This window comes from Lampris incognitus, chromosome 4 (assembly GCF_029633865.1).
Source record: "Lampris incognitus isolate fLamInc1 chromosome 4, fLamInc1.hap2, whole genome shotgun sequence".
Taxonomy (NCBI): domain Eukaryota; kingdom Metazoa; phylum Chordata; class Actinopteri; order Lampriformes; family Lampridae; genus Lampris; species Lampris incognitus.
The window spans coordinates 53,589,271-53,610,148 of NC_079214.1; the positions used below are offsets into that span (position 1 = coordinate 53,589,271).

General features: G+C 44.4%; 1 protein-coding gene across 1 annotated transcript; it reads right to left on the reverse strand.

Moving 5' to 3' along the window:
- Nucleotides 1-5,819: 5,819 nt before the first annotated feature.
- On the reverse strand, nt 5,820-18,222 carry sall1a (spalt-like transcription factor 1a). Its single transcript, XM_056278616.1, has 3 exons — nt 17,950-18,222; nt 8,624-12,033; nt 5,820-7,531 (listed from the first exon to the last, which is right to left on the reverse strand). The coding sequence occupies exons 1-3, from the start codon at nt 18,020-18,022 to the stop codon at nt 7,091-7,093; spliced, it is 3,924 nt and encodes a 1,307-aa protein (XP_056134591.1). The 5' UTR covers nt 18,023-18,222; the 3' UTR covers nt 5,820-7,090.
- Nucleotides 18,223-20,878: the final 2,656 nt, after the last annotated feature.

Below are 20,878 nucleotides of genomic sequence, written 5' to 3' on the forward strand. Positions count from 1 at the left end.
TTTCAAGTTGTTTCCCTGGATGAATAATGTACGCAGAGGTTGAGAAGAAGCAAGAATGTACTGTTTAAAGGACAAGAAAAAAAGGAAGGAAACAAAAAAAACCGAACTGCTCCAGGGTTGTCCTTGCACATCAGCTGTCATTGCGTGATGTGGGTGGCGGCGCTGGTCGCGGTGGCTTACGGCTGCACACAGGTGCCCTTTTCACTCCCAGGCTGAAGATGACAAATTCAATAAACTCAAGGCATCTCTCCGGAGCACCTATGGAATGAACCACACCTGACAAGCGGGCTGAAGGGCTCCCTCCTAGTGTCTCTGACATTGTATCTCGACGTTCAATATCAATATCTCCATCTGAAACCAAAGCAGCAGAATGTCTTCCTGCCTCTCTGGCATGCTTCGGCACTGTGAGAAAGAGGAGGGATATAGTCCGGGATGTAGGACTTAAGGTTAGGTATAAGGAAACTGAATCTGCAAGATGACATTAACAGAGAGTGTCCAGAAGCCTGTGTGTGTCTAAACCCTGGTGCAGACAGCCCAGGCTAGGGTTACCAGCCGTAATTCTGATGGTGAAAGGGACACAATCAACCTACTTAATCTCAAAGCTGGTCTCTTAAATGAAAGAAAGACGATCTCTCTCCATTCTACTGTACAAAACAAGGATACGTGTGATTCATCTCGAATGGAAATTCACATTTAATTAAAATGGCTGTTAGAGGCAATGAGGGAAAAGTCTTGACTGCGGCTCTTCCTCAATAACAAAAAAAAAAAGAAAAAAAAAGGTGGTTGTAACCTATCCAAAAGAGCCCGTCTAATAAACCCATGCTGACTTGAAAGAACAAACCCCAGACACCAAATTTTAAAGAATTAGCATCTCAATGGAGTAAATGTCCTCTTTGCAGTGGAGGCCTACAAAACAGGCCCGAACAATTTCACTGGTGATGATAAACCGAGAGACGCAGACAGCGGGGAGCCCTGTTGGTAAGACAAGCTCTAAACTGTATGTTCATTAGCATCCCTGAAGGCACCCATTTGATGATGGGTGGAAACAGCATTGCACTGGCTCTGCTATCATAAGGGCCGGATTAAAGAATAGCCAGGGAGCCTCGAGTCTTGTGCCCCTGGTCCATGAGGATCCTACATTAAGAGCTCCCACCTGTTTGTCTGGGCACTCCTTTGACATAATAAGTCATGAAATGCAATATGGGCCTGTGCCTCTCTTTCTCACCACACAAAAGGCAAGGAGCGGATGAACTGCAAGATAAATGACTTTGACGCTTGGATAGTCTCCAGATCACTGTGCCATGGAAATAAACCATGCAAAGGCTATCTCCAAATCCTCATAAGACCAAGGCGCAACTTACATGGAGAACAAACAGAGGCAGTGTAAAAGGATATGAAAAAAAAAGTGTTGGTTTTGGGCAGAGGGATATTTCCTAGAAGACTTTGATTACTCGTCTATGATAACTGTGAGAGCCCACGGGCCAAAAAAATCCCACTAGATGTTTGTACTTACAATCTACGAGTCTTGTCTTCCAACCAGCTGTGTACATGTTACAGGCTGCCTCCATTTTCCACAGGAAACGCCATGGTGAGAGCCACAGGATGACCGAGGCACCATGAGATGGCTGAAAGAGAGTGAAAACACAGATGAGGATGAGGTTTACGTTGATTTGAAGTTCAGGCAATGAACAGTGGTCAGCATGAGATGATGCAGCTTATTGTCCTGAGGAAAGTTAGTTAGCGACAAGGTAAGGCTAGTTTATTTGTATGGCACATTTCGTATGCAAAGCCAATTCAGAGTGCCTTACATAAATGCACCAAACGAGTTCGAGTAAGAGATAAAGACCCAGATGAAGACATTAAATAACAAGAAGAATGTTAAAAGAATAAGATTAAGACTTGTTTTTTTTTTTACCATGCTAACATGCACACTAGCCTTATTAAGTGTGCGGAGCAAATATGAAGTTCACAACATCCTTCATATTCAACAGTCAACATGCTGAGCACGGTCAAATAAAATTTTATTTGTGAATTTCAGAAATCAAAGAGGTTTTAAAGTCCAGTAATCCTGTAAAACAACTACAACAGGAACTCGTCTTTATGCACAAGTGTTCAACAAATGTTGAAAATGAGATTGATCACCAGACTCAAATGGGGACGATTACAACAAACAAGAGAGCATTCAAAGACCAGATCTCGCATGAACACCCATATAATACCAGGTGGAGTATCTTCACAAGGCCCTCTAACGAACTGCAGGACACACAATACCCCCCCCCCACAGCTTTTAATCTTACTGTGCGCTGTGCTGCCAGACAAACTGTGGTGACGAATGCTGTCTATTCGCAGAGAGAAACATAGAATTAAACCAGTAATTGGATGTCTTACATCGTCTCCCTGCACTGTATGAGAGGTCCCTTTTGTTGGCTTACTGCGGGGGGTCGGTACGCGCTACTCTGATATGTTCTCAATATGTTTGTAGCGAAGCTGCGAAGAAAATCCCCACGCAGCCCCGTCGACTGTTCACATCTGACATACGATTCAATGCGGAAAGTCCACCCGCTAACATGCACGGGACAGCATCCGTAGCAGGGGTCCCTTGCAGCAAGCGAGGCTTGCAGCCAGCCAGGAGCCTCGGCGTGATTGGCAGCTTTAGCAGGTGTGGCCCTGTGGAAGGAGAAGAGTGGCCGCCTCGCCGTGGCTCACCATTGTTCTCCGAGGGTCTTTGATCTCTCTGCAGTGGGGCCAGAGCCCCAGCGGGGAGTCCTCACCGGGGCCTCAGGCTACAGTTTGTATCGGCTCATGGTGGCTGACAGCACAAGGCGGAGGACGTGGGAGGGGGCTCTGGCTTCCCAAGACAGACCCTGTGGACCATCATCTTGACTCGACCTGGAAGCCGGCTGCTCTGGGGAGAGTAAAAATACAGCTAAATGTCTGGAAGAGAAGACAGTCAGACGAAAGCAGTCGCCTTCATGTTTTAACCGACTGGATTTTCGAAGCTCACTTCTCAAAGTTCTGCTTCTTCTGAGAACCGGTTCAACTTTGGGTGAACCTCCAAGTTCAGTGTGAATAGCAATGAAAATGAATCGGCGAGCTATGTAATTATGGAGGGTGCTGGTGCACTTTGTGACTTTAGGGAGGAATACAAATCTGAATATGGGCATGTGAACACGCATGCACACACACACACACACACACACAGACACTGCAAAAAAAATACAAATTTTTAGTAAATGCCGTTTCATCACAAATTGTTACCCAATAATAAGATATTTTAAGATGATTGGGTTGAACTTTTCCTTGTTAATTATCAAATGTTAATGCATTTCTTGTTCTTGCAAAGCTGAAAACGACAAGGAAGGTTGAGTTGATTTGAGGGCTACAACATTTTACTTTAACTTTTGCCCTCTCTTCCGTCTTGGCACACGGCTCGATGGATGATGTACGCAAATGGCAGCAGTCTGTCAGACACGGTTCAGGCCAAACCTTGAGTGAACCTCCAAGCATACAGTAAGTGGATGGAAGTGGCTTCCGGCAAAAGAGAAAGTAATGTTCCCTTCTGATGGCTTCCAATCGTCTCCAGGACATCGCGGCTAAAGGCCATCAAGCCATTTAGGTCCATTATACAAAAGCATAAAAAACCCTAACTTGGTAGTCTTACATTACTACGCTTACACTTACATTAAAACAAATATATGCCCCTTAATGTCAAAATGTATCAAAATATTTAGTTGTGTGTGTGTGTGTAAGTGTGTGTGTGGGTGGGGGTTCATATATACATGCATAAATGTCTACCATGGTGTGTATTTATTTCTAAGTGAACGTGCATTTTCCCATGACTTGTGCACATGGCATGGGCGCTTGGCATTCAGGCTACTGTCCACAGCTGGATGACTCTGTCCACAGCTGGACGACTCTGTCCACAACGGTGTAGCGTGGCAGCACTGTGGCAGCACCTCTGCTCCCCGCAGCGATTGTGTTTCATGGTGTTTCACCCGTCTCTTCCTGGGGCGCACGGTGTTGTGGAGCAAAAAGCCACTGCTGGGAGCCACAGTGGAAGAGATCAATTGTACACATCCCTGCCACCTGAGATTTTAGTGTTTCTGTAATACTCCACGGCTCAATCGATACGCAAGCAAAATGGGGCCAGGCTGTCCAGGGAGAAGAGCCAAGTCCATACTTGGTAGTGAGATTTAACAGTAAGGGTTTGTTTGTCTGCTGCACAGTGAAATGCACCGATTTACTGATGCTGATGTTCCTCTTCTTACCTCTGACCCACAGAAAATGGTCTCTCATGTTTATTTCTTTTTTATGTAAACCCCCCCTCCCCATTTTACATTCAAGTAATGTGTATCAGGTTTGTTTGGGTTTTAGCTGGCCTGTTATTAATAGGTGGCTGAATCTGAGTTGGTTTTTTTACCCTGAGAAAGTCAAAACGTTAATAATCATTGTATCATTTCTGATCTTCCAATATTAAAATATTTTTAAAAAAATGGGCAGCTATAAATGAAATGATTTCTTTATTCACGTTTCTATTTAACATAATGGTAATCCTGTTTCGAAGGTAAAAAAAAAAAGACGATTGGTGTTTTTGAAGAAATATTTTACAAAAACAAAATAGGCTAATAATAATAATAACAATAATTTATAATAGTAGATATAATACTGTAAAATAATAATAATAATAATAATGAAAAACTCGGATTGAATCACGTGACTGAGTGAAACGAAACGCGGTTACTGTAATTGGGAAATAAGTTTCAATGTATCGATATAGGCGTCACGTGCTCCTTGCTGTCTCGCGGAAGAAAAAAAATAAAATAAACAAATCTGAATCCGGGAGTTGAGATGCTCCGGGACCAGATGTGACCGTTCAGAAGAAGAAGAAGAAGGGTGATGCGGCCGCATCGTCAGGCCTGTATGGGCCTTAGCAGGGATCATTTACTTTCGACGTCTTGTAGTAAATATTAGGGAATTTAGCCGGCGATAAATTCCAGAGAGGAGGGCGAGGAGGAGGAGGAGGAGGAGGAGGGAGGGGATGGGGGCGCGCGACGGAGCCCCGGACTCAAATTAACAGATCCTGTATTTCAGGATGTGCAACGATGTGTTAAATTAAATGCAGCTGTTGAAATACAAAAGCGGAAAAAAATATCACGTCGAATAAAAGGAGAGAAAATGCCTTCAATGCCATCAAAGGGCCCGTCCGGAAGAAGGCCGTGTGATCGTTTTGACAAGTCGGCTTTGAGAAGGTGTCTGTTTGATCCCGAGGCTACGTCATAACAGATCAGAACGTTTAAATGAATTTAAAAAAATTATATATATATACCATTTGCAGGAAAGACACGTTTGAAATATTTCAGAAGTAAAACCGAGGGCGGTGCCGATGAACATGGTTACTATAGTTTCTACGCAAAACAAGCAGGTTTACGCCCCCCACCCCCCAGCCACCCCCCAACTATTTTATTACGCGTGTGAAAAAAAAGAGAAAAAAGACCGACTCCAAGATTAAAGCTCCCTTCCCCGACAGAGGAGTCCTCTAAATCCATCACATTACACAGGACCCGGCTGAGATCGATGGTTTAATTAACGTTTCGAGGGATAGACAACGGAAATGATGAACTTTGGAAATGTGACTTGTGCTGTCCGATGATGCTTTTTAATGAACGACCAGCTGGTATACACACAGTGCATATGTGTCTATATATATAGGCCCTCATATATATATATATATATATATATATATATATATATATATATATATATATCTGGAAAGAAAAACAAGACAGGATTTTTTTTAATGAATGGAAAGGTGGAATGTGTTAGGATATAGCTACAGTGTCATAAAATAAACAATAAAAACACACAAACACACAATGCCTCTTTTGGAAAACGGATGTATTTGATTATTAGAGTAAAGAATTACAGTATCTTAGTTGTTAGTAGGTATTAAAGTGTAAAGAAACTGGACCCATAAAGATCTTCCAACTTTCCAAGAAAGTGCATGTGACAGTCCGAAGGTTGTCAAACCTAATATATATTTATATTTATAAAAACACTATCATTTTGTCCCCTGGCCACAATGGACTTTGTCTCGTGAGAGCTATATGTACAATTTGTTGCAAGAAAGTTTGTATTTCCACGTCTGAACATATTTACAGAAGCGTCAACACATAACTTTGCACTTGATGTCAATGAGGATGCTCCTAGGGTAGCAGCAATGTGGAAATGCAGCCAGGTGGCTGAAGGAGAGTCCTGCCCATTTGATTGGCTGTCTCTGTCTTAGAAAACACAGAGACGGGCTTGTCAAAAACGTTCCCCTCTCAGCCACTGTCTTGCTTTAAACTTCACACCAAAAAAAAAGAGAAAAAAAAGAAAAAAAAGAATAAACAAAAACAAAGAGATGAGAAAATAAAAATAGAAACTATGTAAGTTACCAAAAAGTACAATACACAGAAACAGTAACAACACAACAGGTTAACACTAAAGAAACCCTTGAAATGCAACAAACTTGAATGCTTTTTGTTAAATAAAATCAGTTGGAGAGAAAGAAACTACCATATTCATGGTTTGTTTTTTTTTTTGTTTTTTTTCCATGAGGGGACATGAATACACAGATGTTAGGCCATCTAGAATAGAACGGTACATTATTTACAGCCGGTCTGTTTATTTCAGAGCTAATGCATCACATGAACATCAACAGCTTTGTTATATAGCTACTACAGACAGAAAATAACTTAATACCGAGGTAAAGTTAGCTACCCAGATAGGCTAAGTTTTAAAAGCACATTTTAAGCACTCATACATACCCATTCTGGCTTTAAAACAAAGAAAACTAACTGTTAACTAACTGCTTCCACTTGATTCCGAGCAAGGTTATAATCACTAATAAATAAGCTCCTTAAAACTATAACATGTTGTACATTGTACAAAAAAGCAACTTGTCTTCACACTCGTGTTCGTAAAGTTTTGATGGCAAGCCAAAGCAGTTCAGTTCTTTGTGTCCTTGTCTTGTTCTCTTTCACTTGTTTGCATGTGTACAGAATGCCCTCAGACATCTTCATGTGTCGTTGCACAAATAAGAACACACACTCTAGTTAGTGGCAATCTCTTTATTGTCCTCCATGAAACGTGTGAACCGGAAATGGGTCCCATTTTCTGTGTTGGCCATTTTCTCCAGGCCAGCCAGTGCAGCATTGGGTTCAGTACTGTGCAGCTTGTCTAGGCTACCAGTAAGGCCGCCGATGGGCGAGCTACCCCCATTCCCCACACTGCCTGACATAGGTGGGAGGCCTCCATTCTGGATGACAGAAATTTCATTTGTCTTCATGGCCAGCCCGTTGGAGAACGCTGTGGCGTACTGATTCCAGAAACTGCCCGGGTCCCCGTTGCTTGCCCTTGATACCATGTCCTTCTGGAAGAGCTCAGGAAACTTGACAGGGTTGGTTCCCAAGAAGGCCATTGGCCCATCCACGGAGAGCCTACGGCCACGTCTAGCAGGAGCACTGTTCCACATGTGCGTGCCCATGTGAACCTGCATGGAAACATGAACAGAAACAGAGGGGAGGAGAAAGAAGAGACGAAAGCAGAGGGGGGGGGGGTGCAGACAGAAGGGGCGGGACGTTGAAAATTAGTGATGCTTACAAGCGTGGCCGCCAGACTTGCACATGAGATGATGCAATGGAAAAAAAATCATGTATGAGGGATAATTAAAATAACTTCACACCCTGAGTGTAGCACAGTTTGTTGTCTGTGCTTTGTGGGGTACTAGTATGGTGTCAACATCTTACATTGGCAGAGCTGATACATAGCATTTAATCTAAACCTTAATTTGCTTGTCTCACAAGGTGAACACAGGGCTTGAGCTAAGATTGCACTGTCCACTCTCATTGCTCAGGCCTGTATTGTATCGGACATTTCACCTTTGCCATGACCTTTCCATAATAAGGATAACCATTTTCCTCCATCTCAGTTTGATCAGATGATGGATTCAAATACTTGTGTTGTGAGCTAGCTTTTACATAGCCTATGGCACAAAGGAAAGTTTATAATATCCCAACAGCACCACTTACATCAAAGCCATAACCGGTAGACAAATCAAAGCACAAATAACCATAATTACTTCTAGTTATTATAATAAAATCCAAATAATGCATATAAAAAACCAACAATGCTTCAGAATGAACCCTTAACATATTTTTATGCATTTGAATTTCTTGACACTTCTGTGCAAAAGTCGATCGATGTCAAGAAAAAGAGCAGGGTCTTATTCTTAATAATCGATGGGAACTAGGAAGGTTAAAAAAAACAAACCAAACTAAACAAAAGCAGGATCAGGTATGGAAAACTATAGCCTGACCTGGATAAGGACTGTTGCCGCTGGTATTTGTAGGTAATGCTGTAAACTGAACAAATCCCAGCTGTGGTCTAATCGCATTTTCAAGTTTCTACCCAATAATTATATGAATGCGGTGATTCAACCTTTTCCATCAATGTACCCTTTTCTCGTCATCTTTATTCAGAGGTTCTCTGAATAAAATAAAATAAAAAAACTTTGAGAGCAAATTATACCACATAAATCATCTTCATATAACAGGCTTAGTTCTCTGGGTGTCACTAAACTTACCTTGAGGTTTCCTTTGGTGGTGAAAGCCCGACCACAGATGGTGCAGGCAAATGGTTTCTCCCCAGTATGGGTTCTCTCATGGATCTGCAAAGCACTGGAGGAGGAGAAAGTCTTCCCACAGGTGTTGCAGAAGTGCTGCTTTGGTGTCCGTCGTGGTGGGGCAGCTGACAGCACCGGTGAGGTGGAGGCAGATGATGTGACTAAGCCAGGAAGCATTTCCTTGTTCTCCGAGTGGAGGCTGTGGAGGAAGCCGTTGACCTCAGGCTTGATGAGGGAGCCTACAGAGAGGAGGGAAGGAGTAGGACTAGAGGACAAGCTGGTGCTGGAGGGCTCAAAGAGCTGTGAGGGCAGGTCTCTCATCTGATGGGTGAGCATGTGCTGCTTGAGGTTGCCCTTGGTGGAGAACCCCCGGTTACAGGCCGTGCAAATGAATGGTCGTTCTTTGGTATGGCTTCGGTAGTGAATGTCCAAGGCACTCTGACATGCAAATGTCTTCCCGCAGATGTCACAGGCTGTGTTCTTGATGGTGCTACGTTCACGGAAGGGGAAGATTATGCCCAGGGGCTCTTTAGCGGGGTTGACAGATGTCAGGTCTAGCGCTCCTATGCTGGATTGGTGAGAGTGCATGAGGCTTGCACTAATGTGCTCCAGGGATAAGGCCCTCTGGTGTCTTTCTTCCAGGCTAGGGGATCTGCGGTGTTGTGGCTGGATCCCAGTAGGGGATGGCGCCTGCATGGAGGAGGTAGATTCTGACACAGCTGGACTCCCAGCACTTTGGCTTTCAATATCTCCTCCCAGGGATGAAGAGTCGTTGGTGAGGCAGTCCCCTTCAACTGAGCCATTTACCACAGCTTTCAATCGGTTGGCTTGTTGTTCCTCCCTCTCATTATTATGGGCCTGCTGTTGGCCATTTGTTTCTTGTCCATCCTGGCTAGCTGCATCAAGAGGAGTTGGGGAATTACACAAGCTATCATGGGAGGCGTCAGCTGACCTTGGTGTGTCTGGGATACTGCTGTCCAGGCCCTCCTCCATGCCTTCAATGTTGTCATCTGAGAAATTATCATTTTCATCAAAGTTTCTCTCCTCAAATGAGCCTGTGTCAGAGCCCATGGACTCAGGGTAACTGTCAGGCAGTGGGGTGTTGGGGATCTGCCCACCCATGTGCATGCGGATGTGCTGCTGCAGAACCACAGCATTAGTGAACTTCTTCTGACATATGGGGCAGGAGTGTTGGACTCTCAGTGGCGGCATGGCCCTGTGGACACTGTAGTGCGTCTTCAGATTGCCCTTGGTGGTGAATGCCCTGCCACAGACCTTGCACTTAAAGGGCCTTTCCCCAGTGTGAGTGCGGTAATGCATTTTCAGTGCACTCTGGCAGCTAAGCACACGGTGGCAGATGACACACTCATTGGGGTCTGTCACTTTCCTGTCAATGTTCTCTACAAGCTGCTGTAGCTTAGAGGTCTCGGACCCCTGGAGAGGATCTAGAATGCCACCAAAGGGGAACTTAGCCTTAAACTGCTCAGACATGAGGGGCATAAGAGGATTGGTCATCATGGGAGGGCTGTTAGATGTTGTGTACTCAGCTGTGCTCTCTGAGGCAGAGCTCATATTTGTGGTGAGGCTAGAGGAGTGGCTTCCCTCTTCAGTTTTTCCATTTGAGGTAGGCAAGGTTGCACCTTCAACCTCTCCAGTCACTCCATCGTTACTTCTAGCCGACGGCTCGGTGGCACCTGAGTCACTCTTAGCAGTAACAGTAGGGCTGGTTATGGCTATTGAATGATCCTCTTTTTTGATGAAATGTGGTAAGCTAGGCATGGTTGGTGGCAGTAGCATGCCTACTGAGGAAGTCAAAGTGGACAAGACAGGCTTACTATCCAGCCAGCTGGTGACAGGCTTTTCCGGGGGCATCGACATGCCATATGGAATGCCCGTGCTCGTTGGTATGTTGTCTAAATGCTCAGGTACAGGGTAGGGGTTCATCTGTATGTGTGGATATTTCTCTTTATGACGTTGGAAATGGACCTTCAGGTTGCCACGGGTGGAGAAGCGGTTACCACAGATGTTACACTTGTACGGCCTTTCCCCAGTATGAGAGCGCAGGTGGATCTGCAAGGCACTGTCACTCCCAAACACCTTGGCACAAAATCGACACTTATGCTTGAAGAAAGTGTCATCTGAGCTGCTCTTGTGCTCAAACGATGTAACATTCGGTGGCTTGCCTTTCCTCTGCTGGGCCAGAGCTGCTAATGAGTTGAGGTCCTCGACAGTGGTGCCAACACTGGGAATGGAGCTAGAAAACATGGGGTTGCCAGGTGGGGGCTGAGGTAGAAGTGGGTTGACTGTAGAGTTTAACAAGCTACTTATCCCAAATGCTGGAGTAGATGATGTGGCTAGTGAGGGGTTGCTGAGCTGAGAATGGAGGCTGCTCATATGACTCGACCTCTTCTCAGAGGAATGGGCATTGATTGTTGACGGCCCCAGTGTGCTAATGCTCTGAGATGTCTCACTACTACTGTGGCTTGGCTGAGGTAGCTGTGCCGCTGCAGCCAGCTGCTTCAGGCTGCTGATACTGGCTGACTGACTAGCCAGACTCTGTGCTAGGCCTGCGGCTGCAGCCAGCTGTTGAGATAGATGGGAACTAAGTGTAGAGAGCGGGCTGGCAGCAGGCCCCATCGTGCCTGGAGCAGAATTTGGGGGAACCTGCATTTCTGGAGACTGGGATGCCAGGAGCAGGATCTGGTTACGGATCTGCTCAATGAGCTGAAGCTGGTGGATCTGTTGTTGTTGTAGGGCTAGGAGTTGTTCCATCAGAGCTGGTACTGCCACCCTGGGGCCCCCTGAGGAGCGGGCCTCCTGAGAAAACTGGGCCACTGCCACTTTGGTGCTCTGAAGGTTTTCTATGATAACGTTGCTGTTGATCATGGAGAAGTTCCCTAGTTCAGTCAGATTGCCGAGCTGAGGTAAAGGGGCAGAAATAGCTGAAGTACCCACTGCAGGGCCTGAACTGCCCCTACCGCCATTGCTACTGCCTGTGTTTATGGGACTCCCACTCTCTTCGTGGCTACCTTCCTCTTCATGCCCACTACTGACTCCAGAAACATCCATGTCCATGGATTCTTCTTTTTCGAGAGCACTGGGCTCCAAAAGGTCACTGCACTCTGCTTGATCAGTGTTATTAGCTGTGTCATTCATCTGGTCATCAGGATTATTGGGAGGGGAGCCAGGCGAGAAGGTTCCAGTGGGGGAGGGAGGATGTTCATTCACAATCAGAACTAATTGATTCTTAGTGCAATTCTTCTGGTGTTCTTCAAGATCCAGAAGTTCAAAGAACTCGGCACAACATCTGCTGCAGACGTGGGCATCTGACTCCTTGCAGGGGGTGTCCTCCGAACAAGGTTCTGTGTCCCCTGAAAAACAAAGAGGGGAAACAGAGGATTAGTGATTAAAAATGTTTTGCAGCTGAAGAAGCAGCTTTATCTCCTCAAATTCCATTGTTGTTAATCTTAAGTTAATCAGTTTTACACTTATCCCCTTGATGTGTTCACAAAAACAACGATCAAAAAGCAACAATAAGCCACAGAAATGAGAAAAAGCCGTATTCAATGCAGTGGCCTCTGAAACATGATAAGAGAGGAAACAAAATCAATAGCACTACTCAAATATTGCCTAAAAGTGAGCTTTGAAGATGTACATATAGGTTTCATCAGTCCAACTGAAGGTAATCATTTTCTTCAGATAATCCATCAAAATATAGACTACTGTGAAGTGAGGACATTGGGGTCTTAATGAAATTTCATAGAAAGACATTGATTTCCTATATTCCTTGCCCTTCAAAGTCTGCTTGTCCACTCGGCGCAAATCAAGCATTTGAAGGACTTATTAGAGTTTCAATTTACTGTCAACTTTGCTCATTTTCAGTCCACTATAGGCATCTTGGACAGGTTATCCATGCCACTAAACTAATTTGTATCCATTCAGGCTGCAATCATAGTGAGACATGAAGAAAAGACCCTGTGGCATCCAGATTGCTATGTGCACCCACTTAGGCACAATAAACCAAGCAGGATTAAAAAACCTTTTTAATTTGTTGACTCTCTTTTTATTTTATCTACCATGATTACAATGCCTTAGGTGAATCAAGTTTGAATCATACTGAATTAATTAAAGTTATCATAATCAAAAGTTTTACTACTGACACATTACACATTAATCAAAATAAAGTCTTCTATCAAAACCATTATCACGTCATAAAATTATGAAACAAAATGTGAATGGCTTGAATATAAACGACTGAGTGATTGTGAAGGGCGAGCGTGGATGCATGAGTATGCATGCCTCACAAACTTGCCAGAGCTGAGAAACTAGACACACCATCTCCCAAAACAAGTCATACGGGCAAAGTGAGTAATTCGAAACAGAAAATATTTTGAAAACAAAGAAAAAAAGCAAAAGTCATATCAGCCATTACAATATGCATGGAAATTAGTTTCTGTCCCTTTCATTTAAAAAAGAAAAAAAATCCGACCCCCCACCCCCCCAAAAATATCATAGTGGGTCAGTTGGAGGAGAGAAAATGCGAGACAACGCCGCTGGCCTCTGAACCACTGTTGTGCTCTAGACTTTCCCTATTCTTTTCCCTTTTTGTCACACTTAAATCTCACTGTTTAACATACAAGTTGATTTACAAATTGCATTTCTCTATGAATCCTTTTCATTGTGACTCTGGCCCCCTCAACATTTTCATCAGGGGTAAGGATTCATTTGCAAATGAAACCCAGAGGAGAGCGGCCCTGCCCCACAGAGAGACAGGATGCCTTCCCATTGTTCACACAGCATGGGAGCGGCGGGATTGTCGGCACAGGCTGGCCCTGCTCATCTCAGTCGACTCAAAGCAGATCCTGTTTAATTCAGGGATTATCTCCCTCAATGTTTCTCTGCTCGGAGACATCAGATAACGCAAAGTTGCCATGACAGTAAACCCCGGCCCTCACACCACCGCCACTTTGCAAACAGCAGACTCAACTTTAATGATAACTTTAGATGTTACCCCCCACCCCACCCACCCACCTCTTCCTGCACACACACACACACACACACACACACACACTGGCCAAAGCATTAATGAAGAAAAATATGTATTCGATTCATCATTTAAAAAAAAACGTGCCTCACATAAACAACCATGTCTCTGTCCTGAAGGTTGTGTACAAAAGTGGGATGCATGAAAATAACAAGCAGGTTAAAGTTTCTTTTCTTTGCAAAAAAAGTGATAGAAATGTGAAAATACTTGAGAAGTTCTCCAAAAGGGTGGTGCAGATAGCAGAGGTAGTGTGTGTGTGTGTGTGTGTAAGTGAGTGTGAGTGTATGCGTGCATGTAAATGTGTGTGTGCAAGCGACTGTGTCACATTATATATATATATATATATATATATATATATATATATATATAAAATGCACATACATGTTGCATGTTATTCTTGCTCATACACACTGTAAGAAAGCCCCGGATTCAGTCGTGTTAAATTGCATCGCTCACTTAAAAATATGCGACATAATTTAATGAGCATTTTGAAAATCGTGCAAATGTGAACTTATTCCATTACATCCCGGTAAGAATTACTGAGGAAAAGTCTCAGAAATTTCAAATGACGATAAACCAATTGTGTGACCAGCATCGTGAGTATGCTGTCCTTGCTGTAGCAAACCAAAAAAAGAAAAATAATATTTGCAGTCAACTGATGGATTTTGCAAAAAAAAACCCAAAAAAAAAACATAGTATATTTGGTTCAAACCAAAAAGTTTTCGTACAATCACCTGGAAAATTGAAGCAAGTCTTTAGCGCTAAATAGCTTCACAGCTACGCTGTTTTGACTATTCTGTCCTTCACCAAATAAATTTTACGAAATAAATATGACGCTCCGTCTGTAACATACTAACTTCAATTCAGATGCTTGCATTTACATGCTTAAGCACTTGAGCCAGGATAATAATACATTCTGCGTGATTTCCCAAGGCGGTGTAAAAAAATACAACAAAAAAATATACCACAATATGTCTACAAAGCCAGTTGTCCAAAGAAGAACGGCAAGCAAAGCGAACGGTGCAGATGCTAGCATTAGGCTTAATTCCCAAAAATAGCCAGGATTAACTTTGAATCAAAGTGAAGATAACGTCGAGTCGGTGTAAGGATGGAGTGTTTAAAACTTCCAAATCAACCCAACAGAGAGCACGTTGTAAGCGGTGTGCAGCGCTAAAGGATGTCAGAAGAGACAAAAAGCAGAGAACGGATGCACTAAAAAAGTTAGCTAGGGTACGAAGAAGGAAAACAAGGATTAGTGGAAAAGTTGACGGAGAGCATTAAGAGTTCCTACATTTTTTTCCCCCTCCTCCTCCTTTTTTTATTTTTGCAGGGGGCTGCTTGCGAGCCTCTTGACACTTGTTACTTCAGGAGGGTCTTTGTGCCCATCACATCTCCAAGCCTTCAGGACTCACTTCCCATGAACACTAGATGGGGTTCCACTAAACCTGCCGAGGTCCAAGACAAGACTCAAGCCTTAGTCGCTCTGCCCTGGTGAAAAGCTTAGTAGACCTTAAGGGGAGGGAAAAAGGCAAGCAAGTCTTTCAGGCTACATCCAGACCTTGCCCTACATAAACATTTGCAAAATGTTGAATCACTGTATCGGTTGTTTGAAGTGCACAACTTTTGCGAGGGGCGCTGCCCTGCAAATCTCGCTCTATGGGGGCCAGTTTGACAGGGGAGAAGGGGATGGGGACCACACTGATAAGGACACTGTCGCTCTCACTCACTCTGTCTCTGTCTCTGTCTCTCTCTCACACACACACACACGCACACACACAAGAGCAAACAATAAAAAGAGCCAAGGCGTGCGAGGCTGCCTGCGGCTCTGATCAGCAGGGTCAATGACGAGGTAGAGGAGAACACACTGGGCCCTGAACTCTCATCACCTCCACACAGAGGGACGCTGGCAAAGGTTAAAACAGCTCAAGATCCCACCCTCCGTGGCTCGCACACCAACTCCCCAGTAGCAACGGCACTCAGCATCACTGACAAGCAATTGGAAATACAACGCCTTCCTGATTTTACATCCACCTATGGGAATTCTCAAGAAAATGGAAAAAATGATGGTGTTAAGAGCAATCATTCTGCAAGCTTCTTTTTTTTTTTTGCATTCAAGTCTTGATAGTTTCCTAATATGTGCGTAACCTTCTCATTACACACACACACACACACACACACACACACACACACACACACACACACACACACACACACACACGCGGGGTCTGCTGACTATGGTGACTACAGTAACTCCTAATCAATTTTAGTAAATCTGAGGGGGAAATGCAGCACAAACAAGAAGGATCACTCTGGAATTAACTAAGGCCTCTTGTAAGCTTTCAGATGCAACAAAAAAAAAGAAAAAAGAAAAGGTTTTATTTCGAATTATTTGTATATGTTTTTGAAGAAATCACCACAGCTATTAAAGCCTTGTAGAGTTTATCTGTGTAGATCACATTTACTGTAACTTTAAGCAGCAAGTCGAGGCAAAACTAGAAATATTTTATTAACTTAATCTGGATTCATCGGTGTGACGAAAATATACTAACAGTGTTTTCAGCAGCAACAAAAAAATACACAACTGAACGGAGCTATTTTTACCAACTAAAACTAACATCGTGCTTTTGTTTATTTTATTTTATTTTTTGCAATCGGTGCTATTCTTTTGTTCTTGGTAATTTACTATGGCAAGGGAAGATTTGTCGGTGATCAAGACGTATTGGCTTTATTTCAGTCCCAACATCAAAGTAAACGGTATTATTCGTTTAGCCTCGTTATTGCTGGTTTGTCCAATTTCGGTTTCTCGATTTGGTTTATTGCGACGACATTTTCAGAGTTTGAACGGTTTTACTAAGTAAAAAAAAAAAGCCAAAGCAACGATTTCACATTTCAAGTTAAATTACACGGCAGGTCTGAGGATCAAGTTTGTCTTGGGAACAGCAAACAAAATAACAAAAATAAAATAATAAAAAATACGAAGAATCCAAGTTTGCCCCCCCCCCTCATTAAACACATTTCACACGACAACGTACGGCCCCGTATTAAAGCGTTTCTGTTTTACGTTGTGAATATTTCCCTCAGTGAAACATTTTATATTTATATCTGGTGGAGGAAGATTTGTTTTGCGATTAAAACGAGACATGGCTGTGTGTGTTGCACGAGACAGCGCGCGCGCGCGCGTGCGATTGAGCGAGCCAGCGAGCGAGCGAGCGAGAGAGAGAGAGAGAGAGAGAGAGAGAGAGAGAGAGCGAGAGAGAGAGAGAGAGAGAGAGAGAGAGAGAGAGAGAGAGAAAGAGGGGACTTTACCAACATAGCTAACAGCATGAATCAGTGAATCAGAAGTTTTAGTTTATTGTTGTCCACATTCTCCCAGGCCTTGACAGGGTATCTCTGTATGGGCGAGCCGTTTATCGCTCCATCTAACTTTTTTTTTAAAAGTGGGGGAAAACGGCGTTGAACAACAGGCGACAGAATATAAATCATCGAGTTTGCTTCTCGAAGTAAAGAAAGAAGAAACTAAACAACTTGGCGTTGCCGTGGATCTGGTGTGTGTGTGTGTGTGTGCGTGTGTGTGTGTTTTACGCTAAAGCGGTGCGTACGAGTGGAAAAGTTTGGGTCATATCGCCCGGTCTCACACGGACGGAGCAGCGGAAGCTGAAAAACTTCTCCGGCGCTTCGGGATCGGAAAGTTTTGCCCGCTGACTTTTGAATCAAACCCGAGACGTCTTGTAATTTCCCCCCAAAACCCCGATCTGATAAAAACCGACCGACGTCAACAACAAGAGTCGCGTCGTCGCTAAGCTACATGCTATTTACGCCGACTTGCTCTTCTCCCCCCTCGGGAGACGGTCCGCTGAGAAGCGCGTATGGAGCCGATAACGTTATGTGAGAAATAAGGTAAAACAACCAGCGACTACTTCTCCTCGTTCCTCATGAAAAACCACATCCCGAACACCAACTTTTCTCTCAACTATGACAGAGAAGTTGCAGCCTACACCAGTAGCCCCCCCTTTTTGAGATCTCCACGATCTAAACACGGTGGGACTTTGAAACCCCCCCCCCCAAAAAAAGAAAAGAAAAGGAAAAAAAGCCAGCGTGTAATAAAGCCCCCTTTCAAAGTGGCGATGCCTCTGCGGAGCTTCGTGAACAAGCCGAGATAAAGTGTGGAGAGGTGAAGCGCGATACGCTCAGAGGCTCGGATGAGCGGGGCTCGGGTGCATGCTCCCGTGGTTTAAAGACTCACCATTGTGTTCCGATAAGGGCTGATGAGGTTCGGACTGGAAGTGTTGCGGCTTCGCTTGTTTCCTCCGCGACATGTTGGCTCGCACATCAGCAAGCGAAGAATAGAAAAAAAAATGACTAAAAAAATCGCCTCGGAATTACGAAATACGAGCCCATCCACCGCGCATGTGCCCCGTTATGATTATCAATAATGCTTTGCGATTAATCATACGGGGCTTCTTTGAAAGGCGATTGGCACCTCGCCAGCCCCCCTATTCAAATGAAGTCTCTTTAATCAATTAGCTCCTGATTTGCTGGGGACTCTTGTCTCTCTCTCAGCTCCCACCCAATGAGTTGATCCGTGTGGAAGAAAGGCTGGGTTTTCCAACTCCCTTTAGATACAGTTTAACCCTTCTTAGCAACCAGCTGGTAGCCACGTAAACCTTATCGTGACTACTACAGGAATGTCAGCGTCTTGGGTCCATGCATGCAAACCGTACTTGTCATATCGATCAAGCTACAGTCGAAACACGTCCGACTTTTTTTTCTTCTTCTTTCCACTCAACTCAATTGACGAGGCGCTGCCAAACCGTGAGTGGGTTATAGAGCGATCACGCAAACTTTCTTCTCTGCAACTCACGTCGCATGTCTCTCGGTCTGTCCTTCCTCCACATTTACATGAGGCTCGTTGTGATTCAGAGCCCGTAGTGTTATTCACCGATACCTCGCCTGTTCTCCTGGCGACTTTCGAGCGAGGCTACCGGCGCGCGAACCGAGGAGGGTCGAGCAGGCGGGCGGGCAGGCGTTCCGTGCGTAATGGCCACCGTAAAGCGTTCCCAAAAGTCCACGATGTGTCGAATGTCCCGAATAAGATTCATTGGATTATTGCAGAAGGGGGTTACTAACACGTTTTCATCACACACCGCATTCCGCGAATAAACAAACTTTGAGGGCCCGTGTAACACTGTGAGAAGTGTTGAGCCTTGCCCATCTGTGATGTGATTGGCCGCTGGGCTGTTCTATCACGTGGCGTCAGAAGCGCGATTACCCCCCCCCTCTCTCTCTCTCGCTCTCTCTCTCGCTCTCTTTCTCGCTCTCTTTCTCTCTGGATGCACGGACGCGCGACAGTGACCGACCGAGTGACCGGTGCCGAAGACAGCAACAACATGACGACTAATAATCTGAATGGGGTTAATGAACCGCGGTTCGCTCCACTATATATATTTAAATATATATATATATTTATTAAAAAAAACTTTTTTTTTTGCGAACGACCGGATCAAAATCCCACGTTGTGCAGACTATTTCTTTAATATTGCACAATTCGTTTCGCTAAATTGCAACAGCAAAAAAAAAGAAAAGGAGCGTCGCCTTGATCCCGTCACGTTGCATGTTATTATAGATAATACGTCAAAGATTGCAGGCCGGCAGAGTTTTGAATGGCAGGGTAACGTAAGCAAAGCTGGGTTTATATAGTGTAGAGAAGAGGCCTACTTGTTTTATCATTTCTTCAAGTCTCAGTCGGTGTTTAATACGACCAGCTAACTGACGCCCCGCTAAACCCTGCAAACAACCGACGGATCACACCTGCACTGCTGGTTCATTATAGTGTCATATTTACACATCAAACGGCCGCCATCATTATTGTTGTTGTTGTTGTTGTTGTTGTTTGTAGTTTTCGGAAGCATTAGTATATCATTAGCGTCCCCAATGATGGAGCAACGTGAGAGGGGGCAGGAGGAGATCCGTCCGCGTGCTGAGTCGAGCAGATTGATCACCTGCAGGAGACAAAACGAAGCTCTCGGTCTCGCGCTGATTTTGAGAAATGAAGATAATAACGTTACTATATAGGTGATGCCATTATTTTTAACTGAATATTTAAAGAGCAGCTGCGGGCTAGACGGATCCGGTCCTCTCCGGTGTCAGCTATCTTTTAGGGACGACTAGCCTCACTATTTATTTATTCATGAAAAAAAAAGAAAGAAAGGAAGAAAGAGCGGGTGGAGGGGAAAGACAAAAAAATCAAATATTTTTGATGGGTCGAGCTGATCTATATACTATCATCACTGCATTGTAGCAACTAAATAATAAAGTGAGATTTTTTTTTCTTTCTCCCCCTCTTTTCCAAACTCATTTGGATGAGTTGCCCAGAGATCTGGATGTTGTCACAGGCTTTAAAGAACATGATGCAAATGCAAATGAATCAGGAAGGGGGGGGGGACGTGTACGCGTGTATCCTTAATAAGCCTATATGCAATTATATGCGCCGGACCGGGATGTGCTGGGGAGGAAAGGGGGTCTGCAATATTGTAATGTCCCGGGCGGGGAAATCAATGGCCAGTTAATTGTTGTGAGTGTTGGTGTGAGATTGTAAACAGGGTGATTTGCAGCTCAGCCGAGCGAGAGACGTTTTAAATGAGATTCACTCGGGACGGTAAGAATACGTGTTAACGCTCATGTGTAGGTTGACTGGCACAAACTGCCACGGTTTTGTGTGTGTGTGGGGGGGTGAATAGCAAATATCTCCATGCAACACCCAAGAGTTTTTTTTTGTTTTTTTGGGGGGGGGGGGCAACTTTGGATATCGAGCGTCAGTCATAATTCCCAAGCAGCTGGATTTGCAAAAGGCTGGCCTGTTTTGGAGGAATCAAACGCACACAATAGCAACACATGAGAAATCACAGCGGACACCTTTTCTTTGGGGGGGGGCGGTGTTTAGAAGTCGCGTCTAAACTGGCACAGGAACCGTGTCTTTTGCCGGCTCTGCTCTTCTGAGGGGGCAACGTCAGAAAAGTGACAGACCATAATGTAGGCCTGTCTGTCGCGCGCGATCGATGAGGAGCAGCGCGCGCGCGCCCGCGCCGCGGAGGGTCCTGCCTTACTCCATCATCCGCCATTATCACTGGCGTCCGATAATTCGATCAGCGCTGCTCAGGAAAAAAAAGGTGTTT